The 17,487-nt window shown below is 39.5% G+C and overlaps 1 protein-coding gene across 1 annotated transcript; it reads right to left on the bottom strand.

The window, feature by feature from the left end:
- Positions 1-14,875: 14,875 nt before the first annotated feature.
- Positions 14,876-16,741, bottom strand: LOC124113560 (ankyrin repeat and KH domain-containing protein 1-like). The gene has a single exon (XM_046473963.1). The coding sequence runs from the start codon at positions 16,739-16,741 to the stop codon at positions 14,876-14,878; it is 1,866 nt and encodes a 621-aa protein (XP_046329919.1).
- Positions 16,742-17,487: the final 746 nt, after the last annotated feature.

Raw genomic sequence — 17,487 nt, 5'->3', positions numbered from 1 at the left:
GGGGAGGAGATCAGACGACCTTCCTTCACTTAAATAGATCACTCGTCCGCAATAAACTCAATTATGGCTCCATCATCAAGGGTGAAACTTGTAAAGGTTTTGATTTTTCCATCACAAGGGATAAGTAGTTTAAGGTTTCAGCCATCAAGGTTTTATTAATCAGGTAAGTTGTCATTTAATTATTGTTTTTTAAAGGAAATTTCCTGATTGATAATTTTTTAATTGCTATAATTTGTAAATATATAATTAACTTTTACCATTGGTAGTATCAATCAGTAGCTGAGATTATTAGTGGCTATATATTTGGAGGGGGTTAAAGTAGTTTAAAGTTATTGTTCCCCTGAGAGGGTGTGTAAGACCACGTTTTTCAAATTATATTTATTTCTGCCACGTTTTTTAATCGTAGCCCATGTGTAGTTTTAATGTTTGGCTAAATTTGTCAGCCATCGCCAACAACTGAAGGAATGATGTATACTCTCTCAAACAAAGAAACGCAACGCCTATATTTTCAGGATGTTTATATCAATATTCAAGTAATTATAACACATTTATTATTGAAGACAACAATATGAAATTTGGCATGGTGGCAGTACAGTTATGCAAGTTTAAGTCCAGACTTCGACAGTTCTCTCACTAAGATTGTCTTGACGCAAGGGGGCGTATTTCTCAGTACCTCGTATGAGTGCCACGAGCTGCGATCACAGCATTACACCTCCTAGGAACAGAACGGATTAGACGCCGGATTCTTTCATGAGGGATTGCTCTCCACTCCTCCTGCAGTGCAACGGCTAGTGCATCCAACGTCTGCGGCGGCGGTGTACGTGCACGTACTCGTCGGTCCAGATAATCCCAAAGATGTTCGATTGGGTTGATGTCTGGTGATCGGGAGGGCCATGGGAACACGTTGATGTTAAAATTCACTGTTGCATGAGCAGTGTGCGGCCGGGCGTTGTCGTGTTGATAGAGCTCCCTCTGTTGGTCGATAATCGGCAGAAGATGAGGCTGTAAGACGTCATATATATAGCGCTGGGCTGTCAAATTGCCACGGATGATCACCAAGTCTGATCTTTGGCGTTGTAAGAGAAAACGTGATTCGTCACTAAACCAGACGCGCCTCCAGTTTCTGAGGGTCCATATCCGAACGTTGGTACACTACCTGAGTCGTTGGCGTCGATGTTCGTGGCGTAAAACAGGTCCAATAAGTGGTCTTCTTGCACGTAGACCGGCCTCTCGTAGACGGTTCCTAATTGTTTGTGCGGACACTCTTCTCAAACCTGGCACCTGTGTTGCAGTGACGGTAGGTGTGGCTAGCCGATTACGTAGGTGGGTGATCCGGATGAATCGATCCTGAGGTGGTGTGGTAACCATTGCCCTACCACTTCTGGGGCGATCTTCAGTTGCATGAAACTGGGTGTATCGGCTCCAATGTCGGGAAATCGTTGTTTTATGAACATTGAGGTGCCGGGCAACGTTTCCAAAGCTTGGTCCGGCCTCAATACGACCAATGGCGATATTTCGATCTGCAGCACTCAACCGTGGCATGTTCTACCTCGTCTTTCGGTGAAAATGATAGAGTGAATCGCTAATCAACACGTGCTTTTATAAATCTCTACTTCTCCTGCTCTTTCCATGAATTGCACGTGCATGAGGATTTTGGCATGGGCCACGTGAAAATTTTGCTCGCTATGATAAAAGTAACAATAAAATGCCCTTGTGGTCGAAAATTGGTGTGTTTGGGCGCTTACGTTAATAAATAGTGTACATGGTATAAGTGCATATCAGAAAAATTGTATTTACAATCAATATTTTTCTTCATGGGGTTTTCTCACATTTTCAGAATGGCGTTGCGTTTCTTTTTTGAGAGAGTGTAAATCCTACAAAGTCCCCTTGGTCCCAAGTGGGGTGATCTGCCTTCAGTTGCTGGCGATCTTTAACCCGTTTTTATATTGTGTTATTGAACGCTGATTATTGTTACATGTTCAACAAGTTTTACATAAATCTGTAATATTCTAGTTATAATACTGTCCTTTGACGACAGAATTTGATACAGTTCAAATATATATTTATTGGCGTCAAATCTTCTCTCGTGGCGGCATGGCTGAAATATTGCCGATGTGACGTTACACTTAAACTCTTATTCACTCACTTTTACACGCTCCGCCATTTACGAAGGAGGCATAATCAAGTTCAGAGCGAATCAATATTCTGTAAAGTTGTATTAGGGTTGCTTGCCGCCAAGGTGACTGTGCATGTCGTGAGAGGTTTAGAATTGGCGACTAACGGGATCGGGTGTTCAGGCTCGCTGACTTGGTTGATGCATGTCATCGTATCCCAATTGCGTGGATCGATACTCACGATATTAATCACTGGATTGTCTGATTCAGACTCGATTACTTCCAGACCGCCGTCATATAGCTGGAATATTACCGAGTACGGCGTAAAACAACAACGTTGATGATGCAGGGCATTGTTTCCCAATTGCGTAATTCGATACTCATGATGTAAAATCACTGGATTGTCTGGTCCAGATTCGATTTCATACAGATTGCCGTCATACAACTGGAATATTACTGAGTGCGTCGTAAAACAACAAACCAAGCGATCGATGCTTATGACGGCCACCATGTTTCAGACTTGATTATTTACAGACCGTCGTCATGCAACTGTAATATTACTGAGTGCGGCGTTAATCAACAACCACCCAACAAACAAACCCCGATAAATAGAGAATCTCACCCGAGTGTCTTTTGATATCAAATATATCAACACGAGTTGATAAAAGTGGAAAAATTCCGAGGCTTGCTTGATATCAAAAGACACGAGATTTTTCCACTTTTATGAACTCGTGTTGATATATACTGAGAGGCAATGAAAACGCAATCAGCATTTTTTATCATAGAATAGTAACAGAGGAGAAAACAAAGTGATTAGTTATTGAAAAATGTTACTTAGCGTGATAATTGCTTTCTGTCGTCGTGTGTACAGACATGTTTGGTTGAGTGCACACCATCCTGAACAAAACGCCAAAACACATCTTCAGCTTTCAGTCCGAAATGCACGTGCACGGCATGAATTTTGAATTGCATGCAAACAGTACATATTGCTCCCCTATAAAATCGCATCATGATTTGAAACTGGTGTCCATATGCACCATGCCGCGGTTAACCCAAGATCAGCGACACCAGGCCATTGGAATGCTGCGAGCTGGCACTCCACAGACTGACGTTGCACAACACTTAAATGTCCATCCTTCAACTGTCAGTCGTCTCAGGAGGCGCTACCAAGTCAAAGGCAGGGTGGAGGATCGGCCACGCCCAGGCGTTCAACGGATGACAGCAGGACGACAGGATCGCCATATTGTCATGCAACACCTCCCACGTCGATTTCAGACGGCTGTACAGACTGCTAACAACACTATCGGAAGCAGAGGAAGATTCATCAGCAGTCAAACTGTGCGTCGACGTTTTGCTGCAGCAGGGATACGGTCACGTCGACCGTACCAAGGTCAGATCTTAACGCATAATCACAGACTTCAACGACAGGATGGGCTGCAGCAGGTGGTTTTCTGGGCAACGTCGGCTGGAGGATTGTTGTTTTCTCTGATGAGTCTCGCTTTAACGTCTCTTACCCAGACGGGCGTCTCCGTGTGTGCCGACGTCAAGGTGAGCGTTATGTGCGACCTTGTGTTATTGAACGAGATCGCTTTGGTGGTGGAGGAGTAATGGTTTGGGGAGCCATAAATGCTGTGTTTAAATCACAGCCTGTTATTGTGCAAGGTAACTTGACGGCACGACGTTACGCGGATACTGTTCTACAGCCAGTTCTTCTTCCTCTCTTAAGACAGCATGGTGGAAAACGGCTAGTGTTTCAGCATGACAATGCTAGGCCCCAAACAGCCATCCTGACACGGAATTGTCTTCAGAGAAACAACGTGGAGGTCATGCAGTGGCCCTCAAAGTCACCAGACATGAACCCAATTGAGCACCTGTGGGACGAACTTGGTAGGCGTGTGAGACGACAGCAGATTCCGCCCGCAATGTTGCTGAGCTCACTCAGGCATTGCAGTATCACTGGAACGCAATCCCGGCTCATTTCATCCGTCGTTTATGTGATTCCATGCCAAGGCGTTTGCAAGCTTGTGTTTGTGCTCAAGGTGGACACACCAGATACTGAGGATCTGTTCAATCTCTCTCCTGTAAATGGGGTTGGAACTGATGATATTGGACACTGCTTTAAGCAGAATTTCTCTATCGCGATCAGTCTTTGCTAATATACTTAATACAAGCTTTGAAATTTTCTTATGTTAATAAAATTCACGTTTGAAAATTGGATTGCGTTTTCATTGCCTCCTAGTATATATATTTGATATCAAAAGACACGAGGGAGAGATGTCACCCAAAATCATTCTTCTAACTTTTTCAATTTAGCAGTGTCTTCAGTGGATAAAAGTACTGCTAACAGCTTCAGTAGCAGAGCCATTAGTGATGTAATTTGATTGTGACGTCATGGTAACCAGTGACATCACAATGGTCTGCAGAGCATTGTGATGTAATTTCATTGCAGCGATATCTACAGTGTAGATTACTTCTGCACACCTTCCCCCCACCCAATGAAATCAGTTGTGTTACGATTGTTGTTTAACGCTGCACAAACCAATATCCCACCGTCATACAAGAAACAAGAAACAGAATAATATATACATGTGTATATCTTAAATCCTAAATCTTGTTCAAGTCGGCCTATGAACAATCCTGCTTCCAACGTTTTCTATGTGTTTTCCCAGTTTCTGAAACAGTGAACAAATATATATACAAGATATTGTACTTAATAAGCCTGGTACAAGATTGTTTATGTGTTGTGTCACTGCAAACACGAAAACGTCATTTTTTAAACGCTGTATGGTGATTGGACGAAAACCGCAGTTTCCTGGACGCATTCATCGGTTTTTCGTCTAAATAACACCGTAATTTGACATCGGTATTTACGGCGAGAGAACGATGTTATCAAGCTCCTCCCTTTCTTAAGTGACATTGTCAGCCAAACAACAGCGTTTACCGGTATTTCTATTTCTATTTCTCAGCCTCCGTTGGTCAGGTCTCGCGTGTCAGATTACAGGCGAGAGTTTGACGTGATGCTCGTGACTGCTACAGAAACTGCTAAATTCTACCGTTCTGCGCATGCGCATTGTTTAATACCTTGCTCAAATTTGCCGATGCTGCGCGTGCGCGTTTTGGCGATTCCCAGCAGGTATATGATGTGACACGTCCCAACTGCACGAAGCTGTCACGCGCTTTTCTCATCAAATACCATGATGATAACGTTGAGATTTTAGTCAGAATAATTATAAGTGCAAAGCTCAGGAACGGCTAAAGTGTAGAAAATGGACATCACTTTCGCAGTCAAATATAACCACTAAATTCGCAAACTTATGTGAAGCTGAAACTGAATAACTTGCCGACAATCACACTATGTCTTTGCCACTTTCCTGAACCTAATACAGTAATCTGCGTCATATCCTTAATGTAGGGGACCGCCTAAAAGTCGGGCCAAGAAAAGTCGGGCCGGGCCGGGCCAGCAGGTAATACTAAAAATGGATTGGAGAATAATAAAACGAAACGTGCATATCTGGGCAGATCTCAATTGTCCATAAACGTATAGTTTTGCTCTTTTAATTGAGTTTGAATCAAAATGCATCTTCAGCAATGTAATAAACTGATTATTATAGCTACATACCGAGAGTCCATACCGAAAAGTCAATGTCTTGACTGTGTCTTTACTTTGATGAGAAGGTTTCTCACCGACCTTAGCGTGCAGGGGTGTGATGTCCTGGGCAGGAATTCGAAATGACTGTGTTTTGACTACACTTCTTTCATTAATTAACGTGTTTAGCATCCCTAAATAACCTTTACTACTTCATGTTAAACCAACACAGGATGTATTCTGCAAGTGGATATTCGCGAATGTCATAGGACTGACACGACACGTGTTAATAACTGTCAACGCGCTTCCAAAATGACAACACATACTTTACATCTATAGACTAATATTATATCTACCTATATAACACTTTAGTGTCTCATATTGCAGTAGCAAACACGGTGCTCAAAAATGAAGCCCTTTTCCTTCTACATTCTCTCTATCAGAAGTGTTTGGCTTGTGTTGGGTCCGACTTGGCCCGGGCGGTCAAAATCAACTTTAAACACACAGATGTACCTTCAAATGTGTTTACATCTATAGATTAGTGTTCTATCTACCTATACACCACTTTATAATGTCCAGGTGTATCGCATTTAAAGAAACCTGCGGCGTTAAAGTGAAAGTCAGAAATGTTCGGTCCGACTTGGCCCAGGTTGTCAAAATCAACTTAAACCTTACAGTTGTATCGTCAAATGGATTCACATCTATAGATTAGTATTATATGTACCTAAATACCACTTAATAGTGTCTCAGATGGCTGTACTTAAAGAAAACAAGGTGCTCAAAGTGAAGCCCTGTTCCCTCTACATTCTCAACATAGTCTCTATCAGAAGTGTTTGGCTTGTGTTGGGTCCGACTTGGCCCGGGCGGTCAAAATCAATTTTAAACACACAGGTGTATCTTCAAATGTGTTTACATCTATAGATTAGTGTTATATCTACCTATATACCACTTGATAATGTCACGGTACATCGTAGACTAAGCTAAGACGCCAAGTTCAAAATTAAAGGGTCTTAATGACGAGAAACAACGCTTCTGTTTGAATTCGTACATGTACCAGGGAATTCTCAGGGTTTTCCCCAGGAATGTGGAAGTGGTCAGTGTTTATGTCATTTCAAGAATACAGTCACTTTCTAGCTCGCCAATTAAATAATTTTAATGAATTTTTAGTCGTTTTTCCGTCCAATGACCATATACGGAAAAAAACGACGTTATCGTGTTTGCAGTGTATTAGTCTTTTAACTTTTGATTTCAATCTTGCCCTCGAAAAATGTGTTAATGTTCTTCTTTGTGCTGCTGACTGTATGAATGTAACTTGTGTTAAAAGTTCAGCCTGAAATACGGGGTTTTATAATAGTGAATGCAGACGAGCAAAACGGGAAGCGAGGCGATACATGAGGAAATTCAGAGAGAAGAAATCTAACGAAAATGAGTTGTTTTTTGTAAAATGAGAAACAAGTATAAACATGTTTCCAGAACAGCAAAATCAAACTATCAATTTATGACACGAACAAAACTAAAGCTATCTTTATCAGATTCAACCACATTTTGGAAAGAGTTACGGAGTATATCAGGTCGTAGGGAAACATAGAATAACATACGTAAAGAGTGCTGGTTTGATCATTTTACAAACGTTTTTCAGAGTACATATGTATTACATGCTGAAGTCGAATATCAATGTGATGAAGATTTTATACTTGATGAGATTGACCAGTGTATTTTGGAGTCGCCGATTACCGACTCAGAAATCCACAAGGCTATAAATCGTTTAAAGAATGGCAAATCCCCTGGTGTTGATGACGTGGTCATTGAAAAGTTAAAATGTTGTGAAAATGTAATAACTCCTTTCCTACGAAATTTGTTCAATAAGTTATTTGATTCTGGATTATTTCCTGAGAACTGGACGAAAGCTATTATCCCTCCACTACATAAGAAAGGTAACAAAAATAATCCAGATAACTTTAGAGGGATATCTCTATCATGTACAATTAGTAAGGTTTACACATGTGTCTTAGACTCTAGACTTACAAACTGGGCTAATATAAGAAGTAAATTACCCGAGACACAAGCAGGCTTTAGACAGGGATATTCTCCTGCTGACCACATATTCACGTTGAATGCAATTGTTAACAAATGTTTATCGAAAAGAAAAGGGAAATTATACGTTGCTTTTGTGGATTTTAAAAAAGCGTTTGATTCAGTTAATCATCTTAAACTATGGGAGTGTCTGCACGATGTAGGCTTGGGTTGAAAGATGATGAGAGCACTTAAGGGAATCTATGCATCCGTGAAAGCGTGTGTGAGATGTAATGATAACATTTATACAGAATATTTTGATTGTCCTAACGGAGTCAAACAAGGCTGTATATTAAGCCCTCTATTATTTTCCTTTTTCATCAATAGTCTCTAATACCACAGATGTCGTTATCTTGAAGAAAACTAAATATATGTTAAAATAGCTACAATTGTATCTATTTTGCATGAAAGGTCACAAACCGTATCTTCAATGAATAAGTAACAGCAAACACATACCTAGGGTATCCACAGTATCCACTTTCACATTAATCGATGCAGCCATTTGGTTCTGTGTTTATCACTTCTACCATAAAGAAGATAAGACTGGCACACAGTTTCTAAATACAGCACAGAACAGGGATGTTATCTCCTGCAGCACAGGCACAATCTGGAACAACGGAGGTTAGGAGATGATACTCCCTGTTCACAGATTTGTGTCACTCTAGAACATTGGATACCTGTATCCTGCATCTACAACCCTACCAGTTATATACACATGTCAAAGTTTAAGTTGCCGTTGCTATACACAGCACCGTTCGCGTCCTTTCATGATTGAAGTAACTACTCGCGACTTCAAGTTAACAGCAACTGAAACCCCGCATTACATGTGTGTAGTTTATTGACCATTATATCATAGACTGCCAGCACTGTCAAATTCATCGTTTTATGGTTGTCATCAACCTACTATTCTTACAAATGGCTTAAGTGCATGGAGGCCTCAACGGTGACCTTGACTAAATTATTGATGCCTTGTTTCCTTCCTACATTCTAACAGCTTTATGCTACTTAGATTACTGGCAATGCAAAAAATCTGTTAATCACTGGAGGCATAGCACAGGGATCATTTCGATCATTACACCTGGAACTTGAGCAATCATGTGTTAACAAGGTCTTAATTAATTCGTCCCTTCTTATACCTTATTGAAAATCTCACGTGAAACGAAATCAGGGATGCAATATGCTGTGGTGTGCTTGAAATATACACAGGTCATCTGCTTCTGTTTCCTGTATGTGAAGACGGATTCTTCTTTAATTTGGCCTCAAATTAATTGACAGGGTTGCAATGGATCATACACTCAGTCAACAAAGTGGAGCCCAAATATTTACTAAACTGGATGTGAAATCACGGCTTCACCGTTCATCACTGTAATTTTCTCTACATACCTGATTCATTACACAAACTGACTCTACTGTTTTAATTGCCTACCCCTTGGTAACTCCTCAGCTCAAGGATATTTACAAATAGGAGTGAGTGAGTGAGTTCAAATTTAACGTCGACAGGGCTGCTAGCAAAGTTGATACATATATAAACTATAAACAAATGACCAACCTTGTAAATATCAGCAAATATAAAAATAGTTTTGGTGTTGCCCATACCTTATCTCCCAAAGGTAAAGTGTAAGTGTACATGTAATATGTTAGATCATTTGACTACTCTCACCCAAAGGTAGCTTATCTAATATTTTATATATATGTCACTCATTGGTTGATGTGTAACATTATACATACATATATATATATGTGTGTGTTTATTTCAATGGTTGGTTATTTAATATATTATATATATGTCGCCCAGAGGTTGCTTATCTCATCTATAATATATATGTACGCCAATGGTTGCTGTGGAACATTGTATATATATATATGTATGTATGCGTATGTATGTGTGTGTTCCAATAGTTGCTTATGTAATATATTATGTATTATATGTCACTGAAAGGTTGCTTATTTAATATACCGTATTTGACCTAATGGGAGCATATTAGAGCGGGGAGCTTATTATGTTAAATACATTTATAAGTGTGTGTCTTCCAATGGTTGCTCATTTAATGTCACCTAATGGTTGTTTATGTGTTTCAAGATGTTGGCCGTATCTATGTCCTTGAAATAAGATCTATTGTTACTTCATTCTTGAAACTCAGAAAGCTGCTGATGTGCTTGACTAACACTTAGTCACTGGAAATATATAATTATTAAAGAACAAAAATAACTCTATCAGAATTGAAAAGGAGACCTAGTACTAGTGAAATGGGAGATTCCAGACCGTGAGAAAAATCTAGACTTGCATTACAGAAAGGGCTGGGCAGAAGGGGAAATATTATGGTTCAGGGAGTGTGAGACACAATACTGATGTGCAACATCACAGTATAAATAAAACAATTCATAGACCAACGGGATTAGGTGACCAGGCTCGCTGATTTGGTTGATGCATGTCATCGCATTCCAGACTCGGTTATTTACAGACCGCCATCATATAGCTGGAATATTTCTGAGTGCGGCGTTAAACAACGAACAAACAAACAAACTAACAAACTTAGGCGGTATTTAAATATCACCAAAATATGCAGCCTGACTGGCCACAACAAACGGTTAGTATTAACAGTCTGCACTTGGTATTATAATATGAAATATTTCCATAAATACAATTTTGAAACACCTATTTATCATATGGCATGACTGAAAAACATGTCTCAAAACAAAAATCCATCATGTTAGGGGGCACGGAATGCAGATGTGCTAAATTCTGACTATGGGTATTGTTGACTTTATTTCAAACTTCCTTGAATGGTATATCAAGCAGTTCATGGAACTACTCCTACATATCTTAAAGATTACACAAGGCAGTGTTTCCCTGCAGGAATGCTTTGGAAAAATCAACAATGCAGGCTGTGGGTTCTGAAATCAAAGTTAAAGACCTTTGGCCCCAGATCGTAAAGCGTTGCTGTTGCTTCTTTGTGGAACCCACTCACTCTCACACTGAACCCATGACCAACACTTCACACCCCGGAGAGAGAGAGAGAGAGAGAGAGAGAGAGAGAGAGAGAGAGAGAGAGAGAGAGAGATATTCTTTATTTCCTCCAGAAGTTAATCCGAAGATTATACATAACTAATCAAACGTATTCACATAAACTCATATTACCTGTACATATATACAATTCAAGACAGTAGCACCAGTGTTATGCCATTCACACAGTACTAAAGGTTAGATCAGATGACATAATCAAGGTAAGGCTTTAGTGTAAGTACATAAGCAGAAAATATCAGTATAACAGATTTCCATGTAACTATATCAATACATTGTGAGAAGTGAGTATCAGCACCAAAGAAAAAGGACAACATATCTTCTTCATCTTGTAATTCCAACTGGACATAGATTTCAACATCAAGCAGATCAATAAAAGTTGAAAACACATCATTTCTTACCTGCAGTAGAGTTTCACAATGTAATATGATGTGATTATCATAACCAAAGGCATGCTTGTTACACATTAAACAGTCCCTGGAAGTTTTGTTTCGTGATGAAACTCTAACACAAAGTGTTAAACTTGACCTCTGTTCTGGGTACATAGATGCTAGTTGCCATAATATGTGGTGAGTAAGCTTTATATGTATTAGCATGAAGCATGAAAGACCTGTATCGACAGAAACGTTTCTGCGCCACATAATTTCTTCATATTCATGAATTGTTTTATTGACCAGTTGCTTCCAGTTTCTCTTTGTAGGAAATACACCACAGCTTATATATGTACAAAGGTTGTTTCGTAGGTTATACTTGTTAAGAACTGATAATAAATCTCCACATACAGATTTAGGATTAGTAGGATTTTCAATGTATGCACAAAAAAGATGTTTAACAAAACTGTTACAGGTTAAGTTACATAAGCGGCCAAGCAGCTGAAGTTTAAAGTTATCAATATAGCCGATCATTGTCCAGAGCCCAAGATTAGCAATAGTGGATTCTGATGGAGATCTTTTATCAAGGCCTTGTACAGTTTGCGCGAAATAGCGTTGAGTATTTTCAATGACATTAATGTGTTGACCCTTAATATAAAAGAGCAGTTCGCAGCAGTAAAAACTTGTTTTTAATATCATTCTTAACCATATTTTTACACTGGTAGCTGGATGTAGCTCAGAATTGTTGAGTCCCACAGATTTTAACGAATTAATACTTTGTCTTGCTTTTTGGCAACATTTTTCAATACTAGATTTACATGACAGGTTATGCGTTAGTAGTATGCCACCATACATGACAGAGTCAGAGGTTGTTATATTTATATCACCAAGTTTGCAGTTAATAACCCCTTTTGTTTTGTCTTAGAGAAGACAACAACAATACTTTTTGAAGGGTTATACGTTAGTTGCCACTTTGAGGCATATGAATGTACTGTATCAAGTACTTTTTGAAGCCCTCGTGACGAGGTGCTCACAAGAGTTGTGTCGTCTGCAAGCAAAACAGTTGGAATATCTAGACCAAATACACAAATACCACTATTTGCTTGTCTAAGGGCTGTTATAAGGTCATTAATGAAGACTAAGAAGAACCAAGCAGAGAGATTCTTCCTTGTCCGACACCTTGCCTTACATGGTATATATCTGACTGTTCACCCTGATATGTAACAAAAGCATGGCTATTTGTATAGCTATGGTGTAATAACGTCCATGTATTTCCTCTGATACCTTTTTGGTGTAATTTATAAAAAAAAAGTCCGTCCTGCGACTCTATCCCTCATAGTTGAGTTTTGTTATATCTGTAGTTTGTGACCTTTGCTTTCTTACAGTTTTGTAAAAGGAATGTATATCAAGTTCAGATGATTTTTCTATTTCTGTAAGGACGTCCTTCCTTTTACCTTTTTTGATTTGCGATATAGGCGTCTAAAACACCGTTTTTCATTTTTGTAAGATATACGTTTATTTGAATCTTTATTTCTCGATCTACCATTTTGAACCCAAGCTCTACGAGCCACCCTCATACGATAGTGTGCGTTATCAAGACCATCTTGTCTCCAAAATGGTTTAAGAAAGGGCTTAAACACACTTTTGGGGATACATTTGTTACCTGCATGTATAAGAATTTAATTTATGATGTCCCATTGGTTTTCTAAATTTTCTGGATCTAAGGAGTGGGGGTCTGGCTTGCCATCATATGCACATTTAATATATCTATCAACTTCTGCTTGAAACATAGAAGTATTAGTCTTATTTGCTTTTCCCCACTTAGGGATAACTTGCTTTATATTTTGATCGTGGCTAGTTAGCCCTTCTTGTGATATAGAAATATGACAAGGAAAGTGATCAGATATTTCATAAGGACAGCTTGCTATAATGTAACAGTCTGTTATGAAGTTCCATAGCCATGACGGTACAAGAATATAGTCTATTAGGCTTCGTGACTCAGGAATACTCCAGCTATATGACGGCGGTCTGTACATAATCTGGACCAGACAATCAAGTGATTGACATCATGAGCATCAATCCATTAATCAAATGGAATATAATGACTTGTTGATTCAAAGGCGGCTAAATGACGTCCAACCAAGGCCGACAACTGCAGCTGAACTGCGTCAGACTTTCCTCAGAGTGTGGGCTCAAGTGCTTATGGCCTTCATCAACCGCTTCATCCATTCCATGTATCGACATTGCATGGCAGTCATCCAAGCAAATGGCGGACACACGAGATGCTGACTTGTGATGCCATTTTCTCAGAGGCTAGTGTTCTGTTTCATTTTAAGAACATCTGACACTTTAATTTCAACCTTGATGATCAGTTTTGCCAAGTTTCATCATTTTAATATGTCTCAAAGTATGTTTACAGTGTTTGGACAAATACGGTTTCTCATATCCATGGTGACGTTTCTTTTGCGGTTCAGTATATATATGAGTGTGTGCTACTAAAACAATTCGTCAGTCTAGCGGTACTGGAACATTACAAACTATTCTGCATGAGTCCACGGCCTACCGTACACCATACTAGATTTGGTATAAAGTAACTTCCTGACGACTGCTTACATTAAACACCACCACATCCCTGATGACTAATCACTGTCCAAAAACAATGCAATGAGCGTCTTCCGAATCTCAACAGAAACAATGTAACACAATTACAATCATTGTTCAACAACAAAATACACTGCCACATAACACTAAACAATGTGAAGATGGAAAATCAGTGTGATTGGTAAACATCCCTATATGTTGGGCATTAGCAGCAAAGACCAGTATGATCAACAGGTGTAGTCCATATAAACTGGTACACCAACCTACCATCGGCACTGGTCGGATAAGCAACGTCAAAGCAAGGTAATTAGGCGAATAAGTTTAACTTTAGCTTCAGGTATATGGATTATCAGATATCGTTCAAGAACAGTCAAATAGCCAAGCCTTTCCAACGAATTGCCCATCTGAACTAGACCTAAGAGACAAGTAAAACCCGTGAGGATCCGGTGAAGAATAGGTCTTCAGCCATACATGCTTGCCATAAAAGGTGACTAATGTTGTCATGAGAGGCGACTGATTGGATCGGGTGTTCAAGTTCGTCGGATTGGCTGATGCATGTCATCGAATCCCAATTCCAATTGATTGGCAAAACGTTCTCCACAAGGCTGTATGATAAAAGGGATGCCTTCATCTTTCCAAAAGCCAACTTCTTCTTTATGTCGAGTAATATTCAAACAGCTCCAGCCTTTGGTGTCTGCATTTCACAACTTCTGAGGTAATATAGAGCATGATATAAAACAAACTTATGCTCACCTTTTCTCAAGTGTTGTTTGGTCAAGATTGCAACATTCAAGGCATCAACAACGCTTTAAAAGTGCTTTATGGGAGACATGCAGAGGACAATTCCAAATTTGACAAACATGATGCCCTATGCAATGCCCTGTTTACAATTGTACAATACACGGTTGCGTGTTATTATCACTATTTGATAGCAATTAACAAATACATGCTTATGATAAAGTCATATAATTTGCGTTTTAGTAGAGCATTCTTATGCTTATGGACATTTTTTATTGACTCTTAGGGTGTTTATTATAACGAATATTATTTAGAAAGATGGACTCGTATAACAGTGCATCAATCTGCATATATTTGGTATGATGTTTCTTCAATATTGCAGTAAAAGTTCATTCACTGCACAGCTACCACTTTCACCCTTATTGGCCAGAATTACCTTTTCTTTGTCGGCAGTAGCTATAGTGACATGTGAAAGGATATATTTCACAATATTTATATTTCTGGATTCACAGGCAAAGTGTAGGATGGTGTCGCCATTTGTATCAACGGACGACAGATTTGCTCCTTTCGTCACAAGGAAGTGAAACACGTTTCTCTTCCCCGTCGAGGCCGCCTTCATTACTGCCGTCCGTCCATATTTTTCTCTGCTGTTAATGTCTACAATATTCTGTGCGAGAATATACTCGACTATATCCAAATTTCCACCCTTCGAGGCAAAATGAAGAATGTTGTTGTCATGGTTATCTACTAATGTCAGATTCGCTCCCTTCTGCACAAGTAAATCAAATGCTTCTTTATTTTCCCTTTCTGCTGCATTCATTAGTGGAGTCTTCCCAAGCCATTCTCTTGAATTGATGTCATCCACAATATTCTGTGTGAGAATATACTTCACCATCTCCACGTTTAATCCATCACAAGCCAGATGAAGAATGTTCTCCTGAAGTGCAGTTACGCTTGTTAGATCAGCACCTTTACTTACCAGCAAGTCAAACACCTCTCCAAGTCCATTGAGTGCCGCCAGCATCACAGGTGTCTTGCCGCGATTGTTTACACTGTTGATGTCCACAGTTGTGTTTGTGATCAAATACTTCGCTATTTCAGTTTGTTTGTTAGTGCAGGCCACATGAAGGACGTTGAAATTATCCTCATCCTGATGTGTCAGATCCGCGCCTCCTCTCACAAGTAAATAAAATACGTCTCTTTGTCCCTTATATGTTGCTATCATTGCTGATGTCATTTCTTCTTCTTCTATGCTGTTGATGTCTACAATGTTTTGTTTGAGGACATACTTCACTATATCCACATTTCCGCCATAACACGCCAAATGAAGGATGTTTTCATCTTCTTCACTCACATGAGTTATATCTGCTCCTTTACTGATAAGTAAGTCAAACACTTCTTTATGTCCCCAACGTGCTGCCATCATTGCTGGTGTCAATTCTCTTTCGTTTTTGCTGTTGATGTCTACAATATTTTGTTTGAGGACATACTTTACTATATCCACATTTCCTCCTTTACACGCCATAAGAAGGATATTGTTGTTTTTTTCCTTCATAGTCAGATTAGCTCCTTTCTTTACAAGTAAATCGAATATGACTCTGCGACCCATCTTTGCTGCTATCACTGCTGGTGTATGGCCATCCATGCCGTTGCTGCTCATTGCATCAGTGTTCTGTTCGAGAGCATATTTCACTATCTCAATATTTCCCCCTTTACATGCCATGTGAAGGATTGTCTCATGATCAGCATGCATTATTGGCAGATCAGCGCCTTTTTGCACTAAGAAATTAAACACGTCTAGTTTCCCGTTAAGTACTGCAAGCATGACAGGTGTCAGCCCGCAGTGTTTCCTGTTTATGTCCACACTGTTCTGTTTCAATACATACTCTACTATCTCAGTATTTCCTCCCCGAATGGCCTGATCCACAAAAGTAGACCCCTTGTCATCAAATAGTGTTAGATCAGCACCTTTACTCAGCAGCAAGTTAAATACGTCTCCGTGTCCCCTTAAAACTGCTAACATGGCTGCCGTCGACCCGTCCCGTCTTCTACTGTTGATGTCTGTCACGTTCTGTTCGAGGACATACTTCACTATTGGAATATTTCTCCCTTCACATGCCACATGAAGGATGCTCATCTCAGCTCTACTCATGATTGACATACTGGCTCCTTGCCCCACGAGAAAGTCAAACACTTGTTTATGAGCATTCTGTGCTGCAAGCATCAGTGGTGTCATGCCGTTCTGTCCTCTTGTGTTGATGTCTGCATGACCCTCAGATAATAAGTATTTGACTCGGCACGTGTCTCCATTCTTGCAGGCATCGAGGAGATGAGTGTTTAACTGACTTTGCTTTTGTGTGTGATTCTGTGTTACTGAAAGAAGACATCAATATTTATCATGCAAAACTGGCTTCCACAGTAGATATCGCTTGGGTGACATCTACATTGAAATTGGATTAGAATGCTTTGTAGATCATTGTGACGTCATTGTTACCATGAAGGCACAATCAAATGACATCACTAATGAAGCTGTAAGCAGTACCTTTAACACTTAAGCCACTGCTTATTACCGTCTACAAACTAAAGAAGTTGGAAGAATGATGTTGGATGATAAATTAGCTTCAGAGTTATTCCTCTTTTATCACCTCGTGATTGATACATTTCATATCAAAAGACATTCGGGTGATATTCTCTATTTGTCATTCGAAACATACATTGAAAATTCTGTATTAATCTTCATCTTATTTTGTTTAGTATGTGTAAAGTTACACACATAAATCAATGTGTGTTCTGTTCAGTGCTAGTTTTTAATTACAGTGGAATTTCAGTAGCATATAATGCAACCCATTTCGTAATGTTGGGATTGATATTATGAGCAAGGACAGACGCAATCAGTGAAATATCAGCTACGTCACGGGATTGATGTCCCAGTCTATGCAGTCGTTTTACCACTGATGACCAATCATTACCAAGTGACCCGTG

This window comes from Haliotis rufescens, unplaced genomic scaffold (genome assembly GCF_023055435.1).
Source record: "Haliotis rufescens isolate VD_foot unplaced genomic scaffold, xgHalRufe1.0.p SCAF_14, whole genome shotgun sequence".
NCBI classification, from domain to species: Eukaryota; Metazoa; Mollusca; class Gastropoda; order Lepetellida; family Haliotidae; genus Haliotis; species Haliotis rufescens.
Note: the sequence above shows the minus strand (reverse complement) of the source record. Positions and strands in the feature narration are given on the sequence as shown.

What these genes read in the sequence shown, in the direction of transcription:
- LOC124113560 (XM_046473963.1), bottom strand. Translation starts at nt 16,741, where the DNA reads ATGACACCACTGATGCTTGCAGCACAGAATGCTCATAAACAAGTGTTT.